Source organism: Ruditapes philippinarum, unplaced genomic scaffold (genome assembly GCF_026571515.1).
Source record: "Ruditapes philippinarum isolate M1 unplaced genomic scaffold, ASM2657151v2 ctg651_1_1_1_1, whole genome shotgun sequence".
NCBI lineage: Eukaryota > Metazoa > Mollusca > Bivalvia > Venerida > Veneridae > Ruditapes > Ruditapes philippinarum.
Window position 1 is genome coordinate 248182 of NW_026864800.1, and position 26750 is coordinate 274931.

Here is a 26750-nt window from a genome sequence, read left to right on the forward strand (position 1 = left end):
CAAGTAAATAAGTATTGTATTAAAAAAAGCGCACATTGATTGCTATATGGAGTAAGGGAGGTTACTGTGTGACTACTGACGCATTTTATGTGTGGTATTGTCAAAATGATCGGCCTTTTTAATTATTCTGCAGGACCAGTGTGTTCAAATATTTTCCTGATTTTGAACTTGCATAATACGTTGAAAGCAGACTACAACTTATCTGTATTGCTTTGTTCTATCTATATCCCATCTAGTCTGCATTACTCACCGTGGGTAAGCAACTTTGGTCATGTGACCACAAAAATCAACGTACCGCGGCAGTTCCGATGCTTTCTAAAAATGTATTTAGTTTGGTCTAACTTGTATTTTATGAGATCATTCAAACAATATTTGCAAATTGTCGATGACAACGTACACACTATTGTGTAAAAGTGTTGATGAAAACTTAACAAACGATACGCATTGTCAGTTCAACGTAAATTTTCAGGTCTTAAAATATATAAGAGAATGTTTTAACGAAAAAGAACTGGTTTCCTGCTGTCATTTTTAGAAAGCATCGGAACTGCCGCGGTCGGTAGGCTATGAAGCATAATTTAAATCGTCTGGACAGAAAAATAATCACTAGAAAACTTACCTCAGCCGAGCTATTTTTGATTACTGATGATCTATAAAAAATACTTACCTGTTTCTTTACACTTATATTTATTTCATTTAGCATCACTTACTGTTCTTTAGTAACAAAGATGTTATCCCGTGTTTTGCAATAATCCCTCGGGGGTGGGGGGTGGGGGGGGTTTAAGGACACGGACATTGTGACCAAAACTTTCAAGAATAAATACGTATGCCATTCACCGCTGAAGAGGGACTTTGAGGAAGCTACCCAGCAGGCTTACGGAACGTCGTTGGTCCTACCCAGGTTCCCGCTCGTGCTTGAAATGCTGCAATTAGCGCAGATCCTCGGTCACATATGCATTCTAGTAATCATATCATACCGCTAACGTAGAAATGAAAAGGCCTCTTCTTTTGGGTGGAAATAATCGCATGCATTTACCTATGTGCACGTGCTTTTTAATTCTGATTTGGTATATGGTACTTAGTAAGTATATTTCTGGCAGACTGGCTTTCTGTGTAGAGATGTTGCCGAAATCATACGATCTCGACGTTCCATACTGACATTGTGAATGTGGTCCTTCGCATATTAAAATATTAATTGAACTATAAGGTTTAACCAAGAGATACAGTTTAATTATTAAGCGCTAAAATAAGAATAAAAAATCATAATTATGTTTTAATAACATAGTAATGCAAAATTGCGGAGAGGAAATGTTGAACAGAAAATGTTCTTTTCTTTCGATTCCCATACTTGTGCATTAAGTTTCTCACTTAAATATATACATGCACAACTGTAAATTGTACCTGATTGCATAAATATATAAATAATCTAAATGACATGAATTGTCCATGTCCTGTGGAAAAATCATGCATGTTTCTAAACTTGTAATTATTCATTAATTAATTTACATCTGATCTCTTAATCTGTTCATCTCGGAATAAATGTCCTCCGCGAGTCATACTAACTTTTTGCTGACCCAATGTTTAAAATTCTGAAGAAAATTGATATTTCCTGGTCTACAGAAATATCGTTTGACTCGTTAATCTTTCATCTATATTTATATATAATTCTTTCTATGTATTTATTTAGTAGATTATATAGTGTGGTTAAAACGATTGTTTCAATAAATGGTATAGTACATGTGTTTGTTTAAATATCTATTCAAGTGTATCGATTATCAGATAAAGTTTCAACAAACCGTGTAATATTTTAGCACTAAGCAGACCATACATTATTGAATATCCGTAATTAATCTTTTGTCGCAACAGTTAACGAACCGCGAGTCAGAGGTCCGTCTCCGTAGCGACGTTGACACCACGTGACCTCAGCGCGAGACATTTACCGAAGTTTAGTCAAATGAATGGTTAATAATTGGAAATTAGAAAGTGTATCATAAGTTGACTATTTCTTTGTGGAGTTTCTTCTAAAAGGTAAACTTTCTTTAGTTATATTTTTTATTCCATGTTTAAGAAATAACATGAAATAAATCATGTAAACTTTACGAAAAACATTTGATTTCGTGTGTACAACCGAAATCTACATGTATAAATCGAAATATATACTATCTATTTAACGTTACCGCACAGAATTGGTGTACTTTAGTTTACTTTTTTTGAAGATTGTTAAGTATATATTAGCATAAAGCGGTGTGAAAAAATGATCTCAGCGGAATGAAAACTTATAAGTTTAAGATGTATGATTTATATTTTTTAATGTTTCTTTATAGATCTACACAGAGATTTTATATCAGAAATTTAAAAAAATGCTTATAATTTAGCTATGGAGAATAAAATTTGACAGCAATTTATTTTCTATATAATTATTTACTAATGTCAGTTTCCTAAATTTTCTCACTAACCTTAATAGTCATGATGATGAAAGTGACCAGTTTTAACTGTTGAATAAATATATATATTATTAATGTAAGGAAAATAGTAATACACCAAATAATTCAAGAACATGGCACAATGATTAACTTAAGTTATCTTAAATTAAAACTTAACAATGCCTGAGGAAGAAGAAAAACAACGTTTCAGTAAACAACCAAAACTTTTTTGTAACAGAAAATGTAATGCCACACATCATGTATGTTTGCAGCTCACAATCCTTTTCTAGGGAGATTTATCAAACCTGCAAACTTCAGGTTCAATTGCCATAGATAACTACACAAAATAATTCAAGTACAATTACCCCAAATTACCACACTAAAATAATAACCTTCAGGTTCAATTGCCATAAATTAATATAACAAAAAATGCATGCATCTGCAGGTTCAGTTGCCATAAATTACTACACAAAATACACATACACTTTCAGGTTCAATTGTCACAAATTACAAAGTCAAATGCTGTAAAAACCTTAAGGTTCAATTGCCACAAATTAATAAATGAAATAATGTATAAACCTTCATGTTTAATTGCCACAAATGACTAGATAAAAAAATGTATGAACTTTCAGGTTCAATTGCCATAAGTTTGTAATCAAATTATGTATAAACCTTCATGTTTAATTTCCACAAATGACTAAATAAATCAAATTAATCTTCAGGTTCAATTGCCACAAGTTACCAAGTCAAATAATTTACAAACCTCCATGTTCAATTGCCACAAGTAACTTAATGAAATAATGTATAAACCTTCAGATTTAATTGCCACAATTGACTAAATAAATCAAATACTGTATAAACCTTTAGGTTCAATTGCCACAAATTACCAAGTCAAATAATTTACAAACCTTCAGGTTTAATTGCCACAAATGACTAAATCAAATAATGTATAAACCTTCAGGTTCAATTGCCATAAATTTCTAACAAAATAATGTATAAACCTATAGGTTCAATTGCCACACATTACAAAATCAAATACTAGTAATGTATAAACTTTTAAATCAAATTGCCATAAATTTAATTAATCAAATAATTTATAAACACCTTCAGGTTTAATTGCAATAATTCATTACACAAATTAATTCAATTACTTTTAGGTTCAATTGCCATAAATCTAATTATATTGAATAATGCATAAACATTCAGGTTTATTTGCCATTACTTACTTTACAAAAATGATAATAATACAAACTCTTTCAGGTTCAATTTCCAAAAATTACAACATGGCTGAGTGGTTAACATGTCATACTAGTGATCTAGGGATTGCTGGATGCGAGGGTTCAAACCCCACCATGGGCAACCTGTTTACTCTGTGAGCCAGAAACTTTACACTCATTTCTGATGTATTGGTTGGTTCCAGGAACAGATTCAAGAGTTTTTTTTAAATAAGCTAATATAGCTTCCAGCACAATCAAACTAAAATTAAAATTCATATAAACTAAACCAAGTGTATTTTTTTTCATGGTCAACACTTTAGAGTCATATTTAGTCCCTAGTCAACATGGATACCTGTATGTTTACAGTATTATAATCCCTGGATTAACAGATCTTTACTGTTACATTATAACATTTATAATACCTCTACTTAAATACTATTGTATAATTCCACTATACATATACCAATCATACTGTTTACAGCACCAATACTTTTATTAACATATTATATCATCAACAGTCAAATAATACAAAGTTTTTTTTTATTCTATTTGCTTAATCTAAATCACTAGTATCAATATAAGAGCCTAAGTTTTGACAGGTGATTTTAAGAATTGCAGTAAAATTTAGGGGAGAGTCACCTTTTGTAAATAATGATTGATTACTTAACTTCTTATATTCAAAATGAAAACTGAAAATATAAATGGACTATAGACATTTTTAAATTATTATACCTTTATTAAATTCAAGTTATTAAAGAAAGTAAGTTTGATTTAATTTCAAGTATTTTGTCATATTAAAAAAAAAAATCAAATTCAACTGTTGATATTAATGAAAGACCTTAAGTAAAATATCTTTAACATTCTATTTGTGAAATGTACTCTAAAGAAAACGAAAAATAAAATAAAAAGATAAATAGAAGTGCAACCAAGACATATACATACATAATTATATATGTTTTTGTGTTCTTTGTAGTGTTTTTTTTTATCAAAGCTTAGATGTTACAGGTGAACATTTAAAATGAATGGCGTGCTTTGAGTGATGATATCAAGCACTTTAAACCCGATTTTTTGATCACAAAAAAAGTGAATAGCAGACGCTATTATAACTTTACAATAATATCTGTATGAATATAAATAGATAAATCGGTTAGTTCTATTTCTCAATAAGTCTGTTTAACCCAAAAAAGGAAATTTGCAGCGAACATTTCTTTCCTTTCGTTAAATCATAAATAGAAAACAGATTGGACCCAGTATTAACCTGTCCCAGTGCCACTATCAAATTGATTTAGAACTCCAAAGAAAAAAAACGGCAATAAAAAACTGCGATTAATTTAAACATGGGGAATGGATTACTCCATTAATTATATTGCTGCCGTTCAGTTTACAATAAAAACTATTTAATGCCACAGTTTATTGCAGTCTTTGAAATAAAAATGGCAGTTAGCAATATAACAGTAATTGATCACTTTTCCGATCAATGTACCTGCTTTGTATATATTACCTTTTCTATATTATTAAAAATGTCAATCTCTTAAAGATAAGTTATGATAAGATTTCAATGAAATAACATCGAAATATATATTGAAAGCCACAGAAATATTCTTCCAAGGGCAGAATGGTTTATTATTATTAAGTACATAGATATATAAACAGACCGGATAATGCAACGCAGGTGTATTTCGCACAGCAGAGACCCAAAATTAAATTCATACAAATATATTTTGTAGATGTTGAAAATAATTCAATTCATGATAAATATCATTAAGATATCACAATAATTATAATCAAATCAAATTTATGATAATAATAAGCAGGTCTTCTGATCTTAGTCTGCACTGTTTGCTATTCAGCGGCCTTCAGCTTTTCTAAAGGTTAAATATGTTATTTTTCAATAAATCGTTTCATATAATTGTCAAATCAAAAGAATTTAGGCAAGAAATGAAAATTGCCGATGATAAAATACTTAAACAATAAGGAAACCCCTTGATATCGGCTCTCTTATAATATTTAAACAATAAGGAAACCCCTTGATATCGGCTCTCTATATTTAAACAATAAGGAAACCCCTTGATATCGGCTCCCTATATTTAAACAATAAGGAAACCCCTTGATATCGGCTCTCTATATTTAAACAATAAGGAAACCCCTTGATATCGGCTCTCTATATTTAAACAATAAGGAAACCCTTGATATCGGCTCTCTATATTTAAACAATAAGGAAACCCCTTGATATCAGCTCTCTATATTTAAACAATAAGTAAAGCGGACAATTCATTTCCTGTTCTTCAGTTTTTAGAAACAGTCATCACTGTTGCATTATGAATAGCTCTCAGGACACTCAGACAGTGATATGATGCACTTTTCCAAGATAAAATCACATAAAAACTTAGTTTGAAACAATACAGACTAATGTTTTTCAAACAGAAAATAAAAGTTAAAGGTCACTTTAAAAATGATGAGATTAAAAGATGGGAGGTCCATTTAACATACTTTAGTCTGGTATTCGTAAAAAAATACTTTTAAGATTATTACACAAAAAAAGCTTTGATTTTATTCTTCTAAGCTTGATATCCAACTAGTACTGTTGGTATACCATGGCATACTGAGTACCATGTACCATACATACCAGTATTTGGTAGAACAAACTAGTACTGGTATGTCTGGTATACCAGTACCATATCTATACCAATTACCAGTACCATACCAGAATTTGGTAGAGCAACTGGGATAAATAAAGTTAAAATTGTCTTTTTTTCCTTGTTTTTTTTTTTGGTATACATAAATATTGGTATGTTATGTATACTATGTTTAATAAGTTTAAATTGAAATTGTTTGTTTTATACTCAAGTTGATAAGTTATCATAGATAAGATACCCCACTGAGCAAGATTTCATGAAACATTTGAAACTGAAGGACCCATTTTATGAGGATATATACCTGGTTTTAAGTTGAAACAGAATAATTGAAAAATAAAATAATTTCTGAAGTTAATTTTGAAGTATTATTGAGAATAATAAAAAAGTTTATTACTAAAGTGCCAAAAAATCTGTAAATAAATAACTTTTTTTTATTTCCAATTACATGTAAATAAGAATGAACTTGCTGTAATAACATTTTAATATATAGGTACAATGTACGACATAAGAAAATTAATAACTTGAGATATTTTAATTTTGCTGTCATTCGGTATATTCTCGTTTTATTTACTTTATTAATAATAAGATGGTAGTTTTTTCTAACACACTTGTCATTACAAGTGATGTCAATTAATATTACGCTTTTATTAAAAATCTTGAAATAGCATTAGGGGACAAACCTTGAAGTAGAAGAAGGGTACAAACCTTGCAGTAAAAGTAGGGGAGAAACCTTGAAGTAGAATTAGGGGACAAAGTTTGAAGTAGATTTAGGGAACAAACCTTGAAGTAGTAGTAAGGGACAAACCTTGAAGTAGAATTAGGGGACAAACCTTGATATAGAATTAGGGGACAAACATTGATATAGAATTAGGGAACAAACCTTGAATAAGAATTAGTGGACAGAAATGCATCAGCATAATTATGAGAATATGTTTTCCTGTAGTCATTAATTTCTACAAGAATTATAGAAAATGCTATCGTAATATTTTCATTAATTTCTCCCAAAATTGTAGAAAAAGTTCTGACTTCTCAAACAGCAATATGTCAAGTATTCTGACAGTAACTCGTGTACCAGAGGAGCATTTTCGTCGCTTCTCAAGGTTTCCCTATGTAGCAGCAACAAAACTAGACGATCGTTACAACAATGTCAACCTGAAACCCTCTATAAACTTAAAACCAAGTACTAAATCTGCTATCAGGGTCTTTGATAATCCAGTTCCTATAAATACGAGCCGAGAAGTGACATTTGATTTTGCAAATGAAACAAAAGTTTCCAATACAGTGTTAGTAAGTCCTCCACCTCTAGGGGTTGTACATAAACAAGGTATGAAGGATAGGTCAAAACAGGTGACTAAGACAGAAATAGAGGAGAACAGAGGTAAAAGTTTTATAGAGGTGAGGAAAAATAGCCTTGTTGTTGGCAAAGAAAGTGATAAAAAGGTCAGAAGAGCAAAGGGAGAAGTACTTGACATGCTGGCAAAAGAACAGAGTGACAAGTGTTTAACATCGTATGATCTAACCAAAGCTACTGATTCTCCCTATGTAACAAGAAATCAGTCAGCTAATCAAAATGATTTCGTAGGTAAAAGTCTTACAAAAGGTGTCACTGATGATTTAGATGAAAAGAAGACAAATATTGGTAACAATGTTGATGCTCTCATAGTGAATGCTAAAGGGGATATGTATGCAGATGAAGCTTCAAGGAAACTTACAAGCTTTCCACATGATGTCCCTAAGACTAAATCTAGAAATTTACCGTCAGAAAAGGAAAGGCCATTGTTTTTGAGAAATACCCGATATGGTGGCAATACAAAGATAACAGCATACAGGCCTTGCACGTCCATTGACAGGTTTCGTGCGCAAACATTTGAGACAATAAAGGAGATCTCTGTAGATGGTGGTAAGCATGAAAAAGATGAACAACTCTGTACACAAGTTGACAACATCGTTGAAAATTCTGCAAATAGAAAGAAAAGAATGAGACAGCAGTTAAATCAACAGAGATCCATGGTAAACCCTAGTGTTGCTATGGAAACAAGTCAGAAATTAGATAGAACCATTGACTTGAAATATGCTATAGAACTAAGACCATTGGTTGGTTGCCAAAGTACCAGACAGAATAATATCAAGAGATTATGTTTGATGGAAAGTTCCTTGGTAAATGATGAACACATAATTGGACAAGAGGACGACACCTGTGTGAAGTCATTTTCAGGGTCAGAAGTCATTGATGGACTTACGAGTCATGGTTTAATTGAATATGGACTGCAGGGTGGTTTCAGTCACAGCGAAAAGAGTGTAAATTATTATCAAATTTACCCAGGACCTCTTGTATACTTAGCAAAAAAGGGGGTAAGACTATATTGTCAGCAGTATGTTGTTGCCATGGTAACAGTGTCAGTAAACTTGTTGCTATGGAGTAAATATTGTTGTTATCAAAGGAGGTGTCATTAATTGTTATAGAATATACTTTACTCACAAAGAGAGTAAGACTTATTGTAGATGAATTGTGTTGTACTTTTTTGAAAAGCATACTTTTTGAAATACATACCAACAATAATTTAAATGATAAAAACACCTTAAATAACTATACAATGTAATTACATGTATTAGAAATTTGAAATATACTTGTTCGAGTCAAGTACCAAGTATGGTAAGTGAATAATAAATATATACATATATAGGATATTACATGATAAGATACAAAAGGAATTATGGTATTTTGTAGGAGATGTAGGAGATGAAAAAAAAACAAATTTTTAAACTATTAATTTTCAAGCCATTCCATCCTTGCAATGCTTTTCTGACTCAAACCAGGCTTAAAATAGATTAGTATATTTCATTATTGTCTTTTGCAGACGTTTTCATTTTAAGTACATCACTTGATCTATGTAAGAATTTCATCTTATATGTTTGTAAGCTTTTTCACCTCAGTGGAGCCCCTTTAAAGTATAAGAAATACATCTTGCAATTAATACATCCTTATTCAGAAGAGTTTGTTTCATTCTACGTTAAAAACACACAGCAGAGTAAAATAATATAAAATAATATAAAATTATTTGTATGTTTTGTCAAACATTCAATAATGTATACAGATTTCAAGATACAAAGCTCTTTGCTTGAGTGTTGTGTTAATATTTTCGTTTTGATGTTGATAAACTATAACAAGTTTTTATAAATCCCCTTCTTACCTCTGTTACCGTAAGCATTATAAATGTTCAGTTTATTTTTCTTGGCATTTATTTTCATTCAAGATTTATATCAATTAATGCTGCAAGAAGCATAAATGAATGCATGGACTTTATATCATCAAATACATACAGTATAATGTTTCTTTTGTAATTTTGCTAATTGGACATAGGCAATTATGAAGTACATGTTGTAAATAAAGCACTAGACAGTTGTAACCATGCCCCTATCCCTGGGCAGACTGCAGGGCAATAGGCAATGAAAATAAGCACTTTTTATCTCCTCTGCCCCATACTGCCAAGTCATTGCAGAGGTTTTGGCGCCAAAATAGAGGGGAATATGTCCAACTTGCAATGGGAGGGCATTTACTGGAGATTTTACTATCTGGCTTTCCCTGTAGATAATGCCTTAATTGAGGTCCATATAGTCAAAGTCCCAATTGTTTCCTGGGGTGTGATTGGGCACTGGTTACTATTGATTGAAGAATTATATGAAATAATGTACATGTATGTTGTATAAAATTTTGTATTGTTTGAAGACAAATGTAAATGACTTACAGATAAAATATAAGCTTCAACTTTAACAATATTACTTTTTCTAGGTGGAACAAAATATAAATAAAAGAAAGCATGTCAATATTACTAGTATATACTTTAATAAAGTACATGTAAAGGTTTGTTTTTTTAATTGGGAATATTCTACATTTGTTAAGTTATTTTTCTGTAATTTGTTCTCTTAATTTTTACACATGACAATTTGCTTCGGCATAAATAATACCTGTAGAAAGTTGCATACTTGTTATATTTATCGTATTTAAGAAGGACTTTTATACTTATTATAATATTATCTTACATATATTTATTTATAAGTTCTCATTATTTCTTTTTTTAAATTTCATTGTAGACATGCAACGGTAAAAAAATAGCCATGACTACAACAACTTTACCGAGGATCGCCTCGTCGAGGACCCCATTACCTACGGGGATCACACAGCCTCCACCACGATCACATTCCTCCGCGTCAATGTACACGGCATATCCACCTAAAGACCTTTCTAGTTCATTGGATTATTTGCGTATACCAGGACGGATTAATCCTTTAGCACCTCCACCGCCGCGTCGTAGAATTAATTGGAGTTGGGAAACAACTGACCAACATTATGAAAATGAAAAAAGAAGTTTATTAATGCAAAAAAGAGAACATACTAGATACCATTCAGCCTGGTCAAAAGCTTTTTACGGAGCACCTGCAGAAAAAGAAGCATACAGGTAAATATGTCATATAAATTTTACAATTTTCAGCCTCCCCAGGCTCTTCTATTTAAATGATTTTTCTTCCCCAGATTGCAGACTCATAATAATATCTTCCATTTCAACCTGAATTTACATAAAGCATGAAAATCTATGTGTGTATAAAGAAAAATGTTTAATATGAATGCAGTTACATTTAATATGAATGAACATGTATAAAGATTATTAATTTTTTTCAACATTTTTAGAACAATGAATCTTTAGAATATATTACTGGGTTATAGTTTAAGAAGTTTAGTTACTTTTTATTTTATTAGTTATTTTCTTGCCATGTACACAGCAAACCAAATTACTGACCAGACTGTACTCGGGTTGCTGAAACATGGGAATTAACCCTAAAATTGATTTCATATTACAAATCAGGCCAGAATAGGCACTTTATAACTTTAATGTTTTTGATGTTTATTAGTCAGATAAAGTTGTGTTAAATGTTGGCTTATGAACTACAACTTCTTTACATGTGTACATGAATTAGAGAAAATATATGATTTTAGAAAATATAATAATGCTCTACGTAGGTACCGTTACTTAAGTACATAACAGTTCTTCATGTTACGGAAATAATTATGTAAACATTAAACAAATATTTTACAAGGGAAAATTTTAACTTAAAAAACTCATATACTTTGACTTAATCAAGTAACAACTGTTCAGAATCAATGAAAGCTTTACTTTTGTAACTGATAAGTTTATCAGAGACTTAATTTCAATGCAAATGTTTCGTTATCAAACGTCAAAACCAAGGAAATAAATATCATTGCATGGCTGTTAAAAAATCTGAGTACGTATTGATTTGAAGAAATCATTATCAAATCTTACTACCAGTTAAGTACAGTTAAAACTAAGTAAATATAGTGGCAGAATATTTCAGGCCTTATAGCGTAACTAAGTACGGGCCGAAATTGTCCGATTCCAGTATACTCAACGATAAGATCTGTCAATAATGTATGGGTTTGGACGTCAACACGTTTAAAGTCTTAACAATTTCTATTCAACCAGACTTAATATTGTGATTCTTTAAATGAAATTAAAGCGATAGTTTTATCAAAACTGCCAAACCCTGTAATTGATATCTGTTGTAAGTTTATATAGGCAACAAATTTTATTTTTAAGACATTAAGTATAGGTTACTGTTATAAATGGTAGGCATTTCAGAAATAAATTTGGTCAAGGGCGGCACAACATTTTATTTATACATGTATATGAAAGTCATAGACTCAAATAGCTGACCACATCAGGGGGGCTTAAAGGTATTATAAAGTTGAAATGCCATTTTAAAGCTATGTGCAATAACTCTTTAATCATACATGATCCAGACTCATGTTTTTGAATTACAAATATATTTTGTAAAAGAAGCTGATATAGCATATTGTATCTTAAAATATTTTTCTATATGAAGAAGGTGACCTGTAAATTGAAGTGATACCATAAAAGCACACAACTTTTTATGCTTTGACAGAAATAATGAAATATGAAAAGAAAAGATAATCAGGTGTCTGTAGCATGTGAAACCATATAACCCATATTTTAATCATTGTTAGAATATAGGTTCCTTTCGTTCAATACAGAAATTACACAAATATTTATCAGAAGTTGATATTTTTTAGCTAAGGTTAGTAGCACAGTTGATATTATATATACTTTGAATATTTGGCCCTAAAATTTTTTTTTTTCCGTTTTATATTTACATATTGATTAAAAAAGACATTACATTATAGAAACATACCCTTCGTTTGAGTTTGTATAGGGTTGAAGTATTTAATCAAGATAACATTTAGATTGTTTTATCGTACCTTAAAGTATACCTTTAAATATACGTTGTGTACTTATCGTAATCTGAAGTTGCGTATACAATCCATGTCTGTTACGCAGCGTAATATATGGTGCATTTAAATCGCTAATGTAGGGATTATGGGATTGATTTTCCGCTGAACAAATTTGAAAAGCCAGCTCGTAAAGCTATCTATCAATTCTGCACATATTTCGTTTTACTGCTCTCGAAATACTCTTTTCATTTTAAGTATCTATTCAAGACTATTGATAAAATTTAAATCCTAAATCACTCTGACACTATCGAATAAAAAGAGGCTTTAAACATTAAATGTGTTTTAAGTTGTGCTTTTAACTTTGTTCTCCTTTTAATATACACTAAACTGGATAAACAGTGTAAGGAAACAGATAGGAGTTGATACACAACTATTTAGTAAGAAGTTCTTGATTAAAGCACCTTATCTGAAAATCTTTCTGCTAAATAGGTGACATAGCCAATCTATAGCTGCTACAGCGCCATGCCTGTTTGCCCAACCAAAATTATTATCATGCATTTGATATTTATACACCAAATGGTCAACATTTACTCTAAGATCGGTCAGACGGAGTCTCATGTAGCACGGGTATGCTTTATCACTAGGTAGCATTGAACACGTAAAATTACCCCGTTAAATATTTTAAACGGACATTTGTTTTGGATAAAACCATTTACCATTATATTGAAAATCTCATAATATATACTGACATGATAACTAACAGTGCAGACCATGATCTGTCGGCACTGATATGCCAGCTGTTCTAATGGTCTGCACAGGATGCATATGTAAGATCAGTTGCTGTCAGTATGCTAATTAAGGGTTTTGAATATCATTTGCATAATTTTCTTTATATATACATGTATACATGTTTTATGCTGTACATGTATATAATACAGTTTCTGGTCATTAGCATTATATAAAAATGAACTGTTAAATTTCAAATCTCTTCATCAATGTGTAATACATATATAAACTCATATGAAATAATAATAATTGAGCTGCACAATAACAAAATCAACATAGTGTGTTTGCGACCAGCCTGATTCCAGACCAGCCTGCACATCCGCGCAGACTGATCAGGATCCATGCTTTTCGCTTACAAACCTTATTACAAGTAGAGAAACTGATAGCAAACATCATGGATCCTGATTAGACTGCGCGGATGTGCAGGCTGGTCTGGATCCACGCTGGTCGCAAACACACTAATTTGGTTTTGACATGGCGTGGCTCATATAGTCTATATTGTGGGGACTTTTTTGTGTCATCAGATAATAACACGTAAACAAATCAATTCTAAAATGATAACTAGACAATGTTCGTTGACAGTTTGACAATTTTTGCACAAAGTTCAGTGCAAAAAGAACACAGTCTTCAATATCAATAAGACACATTTTGTAAACATGCTGTTTGAAGTCTGCGTCTAAGGTTTTGTTTTATTAAGAAAGATGTATTGAAATTACTGTTGGCTCGAAATCAAGTCTCGGGCATATATCTTTGATAAACACGTAACAAATGAATTAGATATTTTAAATACATTGTTGTGTACTTAAAAATTGCAAAGCAAGCACTTTACGTCAAAGGTTGTGTTTACAGTGCATATTTGATTATGACTGTATTATCAACATTAGTTGAAATGTAAGTCAAACAGTAGAGGTTAAGATGATGTTTGTACTGTAAGGTCATATGCAGCAGACGTCACAATCTGTAAGATGTTTTCAATTGTGAATTCTGTTATATTTTGCATAATGCCTTCAAGGTTTTACATTGATTGAGAAATTTATACATTTCTTAAACTATTTATAAATATATTTTTTATAAGTTTGACTTTTGAAGATTTATCACATTCAACTGGAGAGCATGTTCCTTTAAGGTAGCATAAAGAACTTAAGATTAATGAAAATTATCTAACAAGGGGCACACCCCTTAAATGTAGCATAAAATTATCTTATCTAAGGAAAAGTACCTTACTTGGAGGCATGCCCCTTTAAGGTAGCATAAATAAAAATTACCTTATCTGGAGGCATATGCCCTTTTATTGTCGCTTAAAGAACTAATAGTTAATGAAAATTACCAAAAATGTGTCAAAATTATGCATACCTTCTTTAAAATAGCTTTTCAATCGGTTAGTAATGAGATAGAAGCAGAAAATTCAGCCTTATTTAGCATAAAACATGCAAATCTTTACAAGGGTTGTAAATATTTGTAAATTTTTTAAAGTCTCTTTATATAATTTTGAAAAGTTTGAACTTATGAAACTTCATTTTCTCATCTGGAGATGCATTGCTCATCTCTTTTACTTTTTTCGTATTTGTAATTCTACATATCTGTATTTCTACTGTCTGTTGTTTTCAGTGTTTATTCTAGGAGGGGGGATGATTTACTTATATTTTTGAGAATTCCCCCCTATTTTGACACAGGCAGGGGGGTAATTTTACATAGAGAAGTGGAAATGATCAACAAATTTAATAAATTCACTTTTTGATAAAAATCTCCCATTTTTCAAATTCTAGAATAGACACTGTCACTTTTTGGCTCACCTTGCACAAAGTGCAGGTGAGCTTTTAGGATGGCCAACCAAATGGCGTCCGTCGTCTGTCGTCCGTCCACATTTTAAATATTCTAAGGACATCTTCTATGATACCGCAAGGCCAATTTTAATGAAACTTGGCAGGAATACTCTTTGTATGAAGATCTATCAAGATTGTTCAAAGAATTCCATTTCATGCAGAACTCTGGTTGCCATGGCAACCGAAAGAAAAATCTTTAAATATCTTCTTTTAAAGAACCGTAAGAGCTAGAGCTTAGATATTTGGCATGAAATATCTTCTAATAAGTGTCTACCAAGTTTGTTCAAATAAAAGCCCTAGGGTCAAAATTGGCCCCGCCCCAGGGGGTCATTGATTTTCCCTATATGCATATAGTAAAAACTTAAAAAATCTTCTTTTAAAGAACCCAAAGAGCTAGAGCTAAGATATTTGGCATGAAACATCTTCTAGTGAGTGTCTACCAAGTTTGTTCAAATAAAAGCCCTGGGGTCAAAATTGGCCCTGGCCCGGGGGGTCATTGATTTTCCCTATATGCATATAGTAAAAACTTAAAAAATCTTCTTTTAAAGAACTGTAAAAGCTAGAGCTTAGATATTTGGCATGAAACATCTTCTAGTGAATGTCTACCAAGTTTGTTCAAATAAAAGCCCTGGGGTCAAAATTGGCCCCGCCCCAGGGGTCATTGATTTTCCCTATATGCATATAGTAAAAACTTAAAAAATCTTCTTTTAAAGAACCCAAAGAGCTAGAGCTAAGATATTTAGCATTAAACATCTTCTAATGAGTGTCTACCAAGTTTGTTCAAATAAAAGCCCTGGGGTCAAAATTGGCCCCGCCCCAGGGGGTCATTGATTTTCCCTATATGCATATAGTAAAAACTTAAAAAATCTTCTTTTAAAGAACTCAAAGAGCTAGAGCTAAGATATTTAGCATGAAACATGTTCTAATGGGTGTCTACCAAGTATGTTCAAATAAAAGCCCTGGGGTCAAAACTGGCCCCGCCCCGGGGGTCATTGATTTTCCTTATATGTGTATAGCAAAAACTTAAAAATCTCCTTTGAAAAAACCCAAATAGCTTGAGTTTAGATATTATACATGAAACATCTTTAAGTAAATATCTACAAAGTTTGTTCAAATTAAAGCCCGGGAGTCAAAACTGGCCCTGCCCCAGGGGTGTCATTGTTTTTAACTATATGTGTATAGTAAAGACTTAAAAAATCTTCTTTTAAAAAACCCAATGAGCTAGAACTTAGATGTTTAGCATGAAACATCTTCTTATGGGTGTCTACCAAGTCTGTTCAAATAAAAGCCCTTGGGTAAAAATTGGCCCCGGGGGGGGGGGGCTATATACAGGTGAGCGACCTCAGGGCCATCATGGCCCTCTTGTATGGTATTGATTACACATTTTGATGAATGGCCAATTCTTTTGTATATAGAAATTAATATAACCACCTTATATATATAGTTCTGTGGCCAAATTTTTAGAAGTTAACCTTTTCATTAATATGTTAAATCACCCTAATAAAAAGCATAAAATATTCAGCATTTGACAGTAAAGTTTTTGAAAGTCTTCCTATTGTCATACACAAACAATTGAATTTTTTACCGGATAATATTTATTCAATGTATACATATTAGAAAGCTTGAAAAAATGTTTTTCAGATTTACAATGGTGCGAAAAATATTTTTTCGGGTTAACAATGGCTGACAGACAATATGCTTGTGTCAATATAGATAATACAATACATGAATAACATTACTATCAAAGACAAAATTGACATATTCATTTCACGAGGCCTTCACCTATTGTTAATCACTAAGAAAATACGAAAAATGAAAAACTTAACTACTTAAAGATTTAATTTCAAATTTTCTTTTTCGTCCTTGATAATAGTTTAACGTTCAATTTCATGATTCAATGACACTCTTGATTATATATATCAATACATCTTTTGAAACGCGATTGAAAAAAAAGGAGAAGCTATTGAAATTTTCAAATGAGATATCGACAATGACTTCGGTTAAATTGTTAATTTGCACAGACAGGGACATATTGAATGAACAGATCATAAATGAAATATTGATAAAACATAATGTAGTGCAGGCTAATAACATGGACTAATAACATTCTTTCAAATGAAAAATATTGAAGTTTTGGCTTATCATTTAGTCAGATATACTTGCAGAATTTCTTACATAGACTTGTCCAGCTTCAATTTTTGGAACTGTCCATTATCATTTTAGGGATATCAAATTGTAAATCCAAAAATTCGTCAGCTAACAATATAGAGCCTAATCTGTGCAGGCTGGTCTGGTTCTATACTGGTGGCAAAGGCTGGTCATTTTTTTTTGGTTCCAGCAGGTCAAGGGTTTAAATTGGAACATTACCCAATAAAATGCTTCTGTTTTTTTTAAGAAATACATGTATTTTAATGCATGAATTTTAGAATCACAGTCAGTTTTTTGTAACATCAAGTTTTAACAAAGTTAAGTAACATGTATTTAATTTACAGGATGGTCTTTATTTGGAGTTGTCCTTTACATATGTTAAACTGTAAGAAGGGTCCTATTAATTCAAATAAACTGTACAACATAATATGTGAAGGTGATGAAAAATGTTCAATTTAATGTTGGGCATATTTATGCATAAACAGCATGTCAATGTAGAATAATTCAAAATTCAGTGTACAAAGCATAACAAAGTATGCAGTGAAGGTAATGTAATAAATAATTCATGAATCTACCTTAAAGAAAGCATTGATCAACTCTTCAAACAGAATGTGGTTCACTGATAACGCAAATTTTTGGAAATGTTAAACCAATTTCATGGTCAAGACATCTGGGTCAGGCTAGCATTGATGTAGAGCCAGGTCAGCATTGATGTAGGCCAAAGGCAGCACTGATCTTGACCCAGGCCAGTATTCATAGTCTAAGCTTGCTATGACTTAAGCCCAGGCCATTATTGATGTAGACCGAAGGCAACATTGATATAGACCAAAGCTAGCAATGATGTAGACATAGGCCAGAATTGATGTAGGCCCAGGCCAGTATTGATGGCCCAGGCCAGCATTGAAGTAGGCCTAGGTCAGAATTGATGTAGACCCAGGTCAGTATTTATGAGGCCCAGGTCAGCATTGATATACCTAGGCTAGTATTGAATTATCCCCAGGTCAGTATTGATCTCAGCCCAGGCCTGTTCTGATGTAAGTCCAGGCCAGAATCGATAAACCTAGGCTAGTATTGATGTAGGTTCAGGTCAGTATTGATTGAGGTCCAGGTCAGCATTGATGTAGACTCAGTCCAGTATTGATGTAGGCCCAGCTCAACATTGATGTAGGCCCAGCTCAGCATTGATGTAGACCCAGGTCAGCACTAATGTAGACCCAGGTCAGCACTGATGTAGACCCAGGTCAACATTGATGTAGGCCTAGGCCATTTTGTTGTAGGTCCAGGCCAGCATTGATATAAGCTCAGGCCAGCATTGATATTAGCTCAGGCCAGCATTGATATAGGCCAAGGTCAGCATTGTTGTAGACCCAGCAAAAAACAACAACAACAACTGTAGATATGATACACAGTCATGTATATTGCTAATTATGTTGAACCATATTTTTATTCCCTAAAGTATAGTAATTTGTAACTTTAGTCGGAGGTTATTCAGTGTTAATTGATGTCTAGCATGCCAATGTTCTTTCTGTCAAAACATGAATTTATTGTGCAGAACAGTACATGTTATTAGTGTTCTATTGTGCAGGACAGTACATGTTATTAGCATAATACCAGGTAGCTGACTTCATAATAAATCCTAGGAATGTGTTTCAATTTGAAACTTGTTTTCTATTTTTCATGACAGTATAAAATTTGTAGAATATTGTCTAAATATACTGAAAAGATATAGTAGACAAAAGGTTTAGTAAAGGATTAAAAGGACTATGGTGATTTGAAAATGACAAAGGCAATGGCTTAGTAGTATAGAAAAAACACTTTTAATTGCTTAAGAGTTTAACGTTGAGGCTTAATGTATTAAAATATTATACAATGTTAAAGGTCAAAATGATTTTTTTTTGTGAAATCCTTAAAAAGGCATTTGAAATTTACTAGCTGTTATATTAGTAATTAATAACAATATTCAATGTACATTATGAAATTATACTGTTCATTTAGTATGATAGCATATATACAATGTAAATTATAAAATGTCATTATGTAAAACACCGTATTAAATCAGCCAATGGTATTGTATATATATACATGTATAATACATATATATGTATAGATATATATAGGTTTTTGAAAATGTTTACATCTACAAAATACCTTTAAAAACATTGGATCCTAAGGATATGAATATATATATATATATACATGTGTATATAAATATATATTTATTTTTTATTTCTTGCTGATAAATGAGATTCATTTATATCTTATTCGCTAATATATATAGGAAAAATCTCTAAAATGTTTTAATGATATTCTAAAAGATCCTGTAATAAGACTATTTCTTCAAAACTCGGACAAATGAAATAAAGTAATTCGGGTTTTACCTAAAATGGGGCAGACTGTTTTTGAGTCCGCCTTTGACAGTTTAATTGAATTTTGCCAGGACAAAAGACTCTTTGAACAGAATAAGAGTAGGTTGTATCAATATTTTATAGAGATTTGTTCAATTTTGATTAAGAAATTACAGAACAAAAGCAAGACTAATTCAATTAATACGCATCAAAAGAATGATCGATCCTGCGGAGTAATTTAAAATGGTATATTGGTTTATATAAATCCTTTTATTCTCAAAAATACCATTACCTCTGTAAATAATTTAGACTGTTAAAGTTTGGATGCAAGTAATTATATCACAAGGGTGTAGCCCGAATTATATAATGATGCGCATCCTAACAACAAACAGTGATGTTATCAAGCGATAAAATCACTGATTTGGATATATTATTTCAATTCTAACACGACATCAATAAATAAATGCTGCTGTCCCTGACACTAAGCAAAATTGTGCTTGATTTGTTTCTTATTTTTAGCGCATCAGATTTTTTAGTAGTTAATCCACATGTATAATGATTACGTCACATATCTAAATACAGTTGACTCTCGGTAACTCGAAATCCAACGGACTTGGCATTTTACTTCGAGAGAAACGGAATTCGAGTAAAGTGAATCTGCCGCCATTACGTTGACATTCGTACATGTATATACATGTGCCTACTGAATGTGCAAAGAAGTAGGTTTGTTATTGTTGACAGCGGCAATGCACATGTTTTAATAAGCACTCACGACAATTCATTACAATAAAAGCACAATAACACATTTACTTCAACAACAATTTATGTAATATTTGAAGTGAATTGATCATCGGACGAAAACGAAAGTATCAACTATCGTAAACCGGTAGTTATTAATGTATGCAATATGACGGAAAATTAATTAAACAAATGTCATTTACCTTGATATCTAGGCTGTTATTTGACTAAAGCCTGTCAGACTGGAACGAGTCAACTTTCTAATAGAAATGTGTAAGACTACTCTGCAGGTAAACTTAATTACACTTAAATTAATTAAATCTTAAATTAGTTATCTAACTGTTAAAACCAATTAAGCGCTGAAACCGATTAAATCCACTTTTTTAATAATACATGATGACCGGCAATTAAAATTACTATGAAACGTGTGAATCACGAGTGACAATTAACGTCCCGCCTTGATGTCGCCGAACTTTGATCAGTCGGCTGTTTTCACACTTCGACTTATTGAAATGAAAATATGTTTGATTTTAATTGACAGGACCAAATTTTCTTTTCGACTAAACAGGAGTCTCGGTAAGTCAAAATTTGACCTAAGCGGAGTTAAAATACAAAGTTAAAGAAGGAAATTTGACGGGACTTTAGAAACTCTTCGACTAACGCGGAATTTTGAGTAAAGCGATTTTGACTTATTGAGAGTCAACTGTATATAACGTCAACAGTGATTTTATTTCAATAGTGAAATATGCGGGTCGTGTTAGAATTATGTTTAAAACACCTTCAATTGTTTACACCTGTGCCACACGAAATAAACAACCTAAATCAGTCACAATATTTTCATACATGAAAAGAAGGCCGGTTCTCTTGTTTAAGGTCACATGTCTTCATTTGGACAGTGTTAAGCATATTTGCTCACAGTCTAAAAACTAGGGTTATGGGCCGTTCAATTGATTTTCAGTCAATACGGCAATATCCTTTTAATTCAAAACTCAAATATGCTTATTGAATTTGCTATTAAATGTTAAGGAGTGTAAACTTCAAAAGAATACATTTAGCACGCTAAAGTTATCATACTCAAAATAAACAAACTGTGTCAAAATTGTTAATACATATTCAGAACATTTCAAGTGTTAGCTTATAAATTGGACTAATAGCTACAAAAAGCTTTAACACAAATAATGCCATAAGACTTTGCATAAAGAAATTTGTTATTTTAATATTATGATAAAAGCAAGCTACCTGCTGCGTATTGAATTGAAAATTTAAATTTCAAGTGTTATTTGATCAATGATCCATATATGCGCTAAAACTTGTGATATCAGTTTTAAAATTTAGGAAATCTGAGGTGTAATTTTTAGAGACTTCTACTTAATTATAGTCTTCTATTTAAAAATATGACTTTCTCAATTGAATATGACTGTTGCATTATAAAATAAACATTTTATTTTGATATGGTATTTAAATTTAAATTTAGTACCTTTAAAATAGTTATTTCATATTGATACAATTTATTTGAATTTAACTTTAAGTACCCGCCGGTTCAGTTCTTTTCAATGGCTATTTTTTTTTTTTTAGTATTGCTTAAAATAACTTAAATTACAGTCATTTATTGATTACAAGTAAACTTTTGCAGACTTTAAATGACAGTTAGTTGGCAAGTGATTTGAAGTAAGCTACCTTAACCACTCGGCCACGGAGCATCTTGGCACCAGTGTAGTGAAAGGCCAGCCAATATGACTAAGCAGTCTTAAGAGACTCAATCTTTAATGTTGTCTACTCAGTTTTAACATTTCAATCGTATTTTCAAAAATTTCACAAATCAGTTCTGAAAACTCGTATAGATGTACAAATTCCTTAAAAAAGATACATGTTTCTGTTGCAGACGTCATTTTCGGGAGGTATTAAAGCAACAGATGTCTGACAAAAACAAAATGGAGAAGATCGAGTTCCAAGAAAAGATAAAGGAAACCGAGCAGGCTATCAATTACGATAGAGACTGCAGGATGAATGATGCGCAGGAATATCACCGGAAACACTCGTACCTAATGCAGTATAGGGACACAAATAAACAGGTACTGTGATGTTCGTTTTTGTTCGAGATTGTATATGCATATAATTCAAAAGCAAAATAATCTAAGCTTTTTATCTCTTACTAAATACCTCCCATAAAAGATTTTAAATTCACTCTCTTATGGCACAGAATTAAAGTCTGTGCTTATGGGGGAAAAAAAAGCATATAAAAACACGATAACCCAGAGGCGAAGCTGACAACATCTACCACAATTTTTGTCATAAGACATAAAGCACTGTTGTCATACATTTTGAGTCATCTATGTTAATTTCTACTTTTTAAAATTGACCTTTAAAATGAAAACATCGTCATTTATCATTTTTGCTGCGCCATTTCTATTTGATAATATTGGCTATAATTTAACAGTGTCTTTTGGAAAAAATAACTTAAGATGACAATTATGTGTGATTTAGATACAAATTCAACAAATATGCACGTTTTCAACATGCAATCTTACGTTGTTTTTTTCATGTTTCAGCAAATGGAAGATAGATGGGCGAATACAAAATATAGCAGAGAATTAGAAAACAGAATAGATCGCGAGAGACTTAGATATAATCCTATCAATTGGAGCTGTTCCCTAAAATAGTCATGTTTCTAGTTCAACCGAAATATCCCTTCCTGTTCAACATAGTCTTCAATGAAGAAAGTATTTACGCATACTGTGCGTGTAGAATCCGACCACATTGTCACTGAATTGTTGCTCATAAAAATCATAAGTGGATGTTTGAAAGTATTGACTGCCGCAAGAGTTTATATTTCATTAGTGCAGAAACCGACGGAAGTTTTTGCCGTTTCTTTCACCAGTTCACAGAGAAGATATTTATTTCATTGAAAATGCTCATATAGTGATTATTGATTGCCTTTCAAGTTAAACATTATGAAAGCTCCCTGTTTAGAATAAATTGATGTCTGGAATTATTCATAAAGAATTGTTTATTTACCACCGTTCTCGGAAAAAATTAATAATGAACATGTACATGTTATATTGTTAAGATTCTATAGCCATTGACTCTCAATTTCAGTGTCGTAAAACTGCTCTCTATGCTACCCTGTGTAAAAAATATATACATATACATGTAGTATGTGTAATGGTAACTTAACTTCACTGCTTTTGTAAAAGTTACTCAATAATTGGCAGAATAGATTTCTATAGTTTATATAATCATATATATTTTTCTTTGCTCAATTTGTCTTATCTGAATGTCACAAATTATTTTTACACAAATGAATACTTTATATTTCAAATCCATCATTCAATTTTCTTGTTGAGAAGTTGTTACCATCTATTTTTTTATGAAATGAGAAATTAAAAAAAAAACCATCAAACCCTGAAAATACATGAAACCCTTAAACTTATGACGCTGAAGGGCTTAAACTAGAATTATAATTACCAACAAATGCCCCCACTTATTATAGAGCCCAGCAAGACCTAACATTTGTCGAGTCTGTGCAACCTTATCACTGTTGGTTGCTTTGCTTTGGTATTTTGAAATTGAAATCCCTTAATTTACTAACGGACAATGATAATGATACTATAGCCTTTTACCCAAATTTCGCATTATATTGCAACACCAAGAGAGCAATTTATTGCCCAATTTATATAAACGAATGAAAAGAAATGGCACTACATTTTGCTCATTAATTTAGATACTAGTACAATGGCAGCGTAGACGCTTATACGAAAATTTCAGTTGCTTTGCTTTTTCTGAATATTCCATACTATAGCTAGCACATTTGAATGAGAGTTTTTATAGACAACTGGTTAAAGTTGTTGCTTTCGAATCACTTGCCCTCACCTTTGTTGGTTTCAAAGCCTTCAATAATACAATATACAGAAACTTTCCAGCTAAAAACAGAAGGTAGTGAGGTGTCCACCACCTCAGATGCATTGTCCCATGCCCGGAATAATACACAGAAGGGGCACCTGAAGTCTTCCTTTGTGGAAAGTAAAGAAATTTAAAAAAAAGATACTGTAAATTCGCTGTGTTTGTGTGACTTGTGAATCACAGGGGGAAAATATTGTTTTCGTAAAAATAATAGAGGACATTTTAAATTTAGGTATAGTTTTATTGCATATGTAGAAACATTTGAGTAACGTTTTTTTATGCTGCAAATTGTATAAGATATTAAGTTGACTAAAGATCACTTGGTTTTACTATTACAAAACTTTGCTTTTATCCAAAGTCATGAAAGTTGAAAGAAATCTAGACTTTCATGACAAAGTGCCAAACTTTTTTCCAGTGCCAACAGTGGTTTAGAAATGATATGGTTTTCAATTTTTAGACTCCATTGTTAAAGGCTATGTACATGTATGCAAAACTTATATTAAATATAAAAGCTACATAATATTTCTTGCACTACTAGCATGTACGTTAACTTTAGTTTTAGAAAAAGTAGTATTTGAACATACTCTGTTTGTTCTATATGATTAGAATACCTCGGTTTATGTTAAGCATTTATCATTTATTGCTCACTTCATTTACAAATGTTCAATAAAGATAATTTAAACTTTAAGACTTAAAATATACAAGTAAAAAATTGAATGTATTTTTTTAACTAAAAGTTGTATTCATGTTTTTTTTCAGCAATCATTAGAAGCATATGATAGTATCTGTATTGTCATCAAATCATAAATAAGTTATTCTTGCAGCTTGTTATAAATGCACCAACTTTTCAGTATTATTTAAAGCACATTATCTGATGTAAGAAAGGTAACTCTAGCACGAGTGGATTTTTGTCTGGCAAGGATTGTGTCCCTTTAGCATACTCTTCAAGTTTTATAGCAACTGTTATATATAATCTCTTACTATGAATTATATGACCAAATGGTGAAACACAATTCACTTTTGGCCTATTTAATATGCTCTTTTTGCTCATTGTTTAAGTTTTGTTTTCATATTTTAGTTTGAATGAGGACTTGTTTGTATAGTGAAAAATTTTAAGGATATATGTTATGCATCAGATATAAATGTATTGCTGTTTGTTTTTTCTTTCAATTTTATTTGTCTACATGAGTTGATTTTTTTATAACCTTGTTAAATTGTAAACCTTCTGTGATCTATTGTTTTGTGTGTGGACTTCATAACTATTTATACAAAAATTGTTAAATAAAAGGTGTTACTTCAAATGTGAACTCGATCTTTATCTTTTTAAAAAAAGTTAACCCTAACCCTCTTAAAATTTGAATAATGGACTTGTCCTGCTTTGGAGTTGGAACAGCCCATTATCATCTGAAGGGAGTTCAGTACCAAAGTACTAAAATTAGCTACCCAATAGCTTGGAGCCTGGTAACACTGCATAGATGTACCAGACGCCCTGACTGTATACTGGTGCGTACGTTTGTTATTGTTGCTATTGCTCAATGAGTTACATGTAATTACATGTATCTTAAAATCTGAAAAGTGTGATCCCTCGGAAGCTTTAATCACAACAAAATTACATGAAAATTGCACTCGGTTTGATTGAGTCTGTACATGAAGGATAATGAAAAAGTGCAACATTCTTCACGCCCCCTACCACCGGCTTGGGAGACTTATAAAAAAGCTGGAGTCAATGACCCAAAAGGACCAGAAAAATATATCAACACTGAAGTGATCTTTCAAGTAAACAAAAGTCATGTACAATTCAGATATATTACACAAAAAAAAGAAGATATAGGATCTAACTACAAATGCAGCATGAACATGTGGGAAAAGTTATACATGTTCTTTGCTTTGATGTAACAGTTTTTAGGCTTCCAACAATGGACCCTTGCTGTGTTTAGTTTTATACAAATTGCCCAGTAGCTATTCAATAGATGTTATCTGGATTTCGGCAAATGTGGGCTTTTCCAAGCAAATCTCTCAAAAAAATTTTATTGTGAAAGCTTTATTAAGCATTGCCATTCAAACATTAGATTAGTCAACCAGTTGCTCTTACATTTGAAACTGTGAATTGTATACGACTAACAGGCTGGGAAAAACCCATACTACTCTTAATTCTGGAGTAAGTCTATTGCTATAATACATAGTTACCTGTTGGCCAGGTTTTGTTTGTAATACTGTTAGTGAACCTTTCATTACTGTATATTTAGAATCTGACACATTCTGTGGCAGTACTGTTGAGTTTTACGCACAGACACAGTATAGGTTATATGGCAACTTTCTAGCTTGACTTGTGGAGGAAGACCTCTGGTGCCCTTCCGTGCATTATTTCTGGCATAAACGGGCACCTTAGTAGAAGCACTGATGTCACATAAGCTATCTGGATGGCTTGATCGTATAAAAGAACCCGAAGACATCAAATCTGGCTAAGAATAT

At 31.8% G+C, this 26750-nt stretch overlaps 1 protein-coding gene across 1 annotated transcript; it reads left to right on the forward strand.

Moving 5' to 3' along the window:
- The first annotated feature begins 1838 nt into the window (after nucleotides 1-1838).
- Nucleotides 1839-25579, forward strand: LOC132726847 (uncharacterized). The gene is made up of 4 exons (XM_060712237.1): nucleotides 1839-2025; nucleotides 10366-10730; nucleotides 22261-22450; nucleotides 22928-25579. The coding sequence occupies exons 2-4, from the start codon at nucleotides 10390-10392 to the stop codon at nucleotides 23036-23038; spliced, it is 642 nt and encodes a 213-aa protein (XP_060568220.1). The 5' UTR covers nucleotides 1839-2025; nucleotides 10366-10389; the 3' UTR covers nucleotides 23039-25579.
- The last annotated feature ends 1171 nt before the right edge of the window (nucleotides 25580-26750 follow it).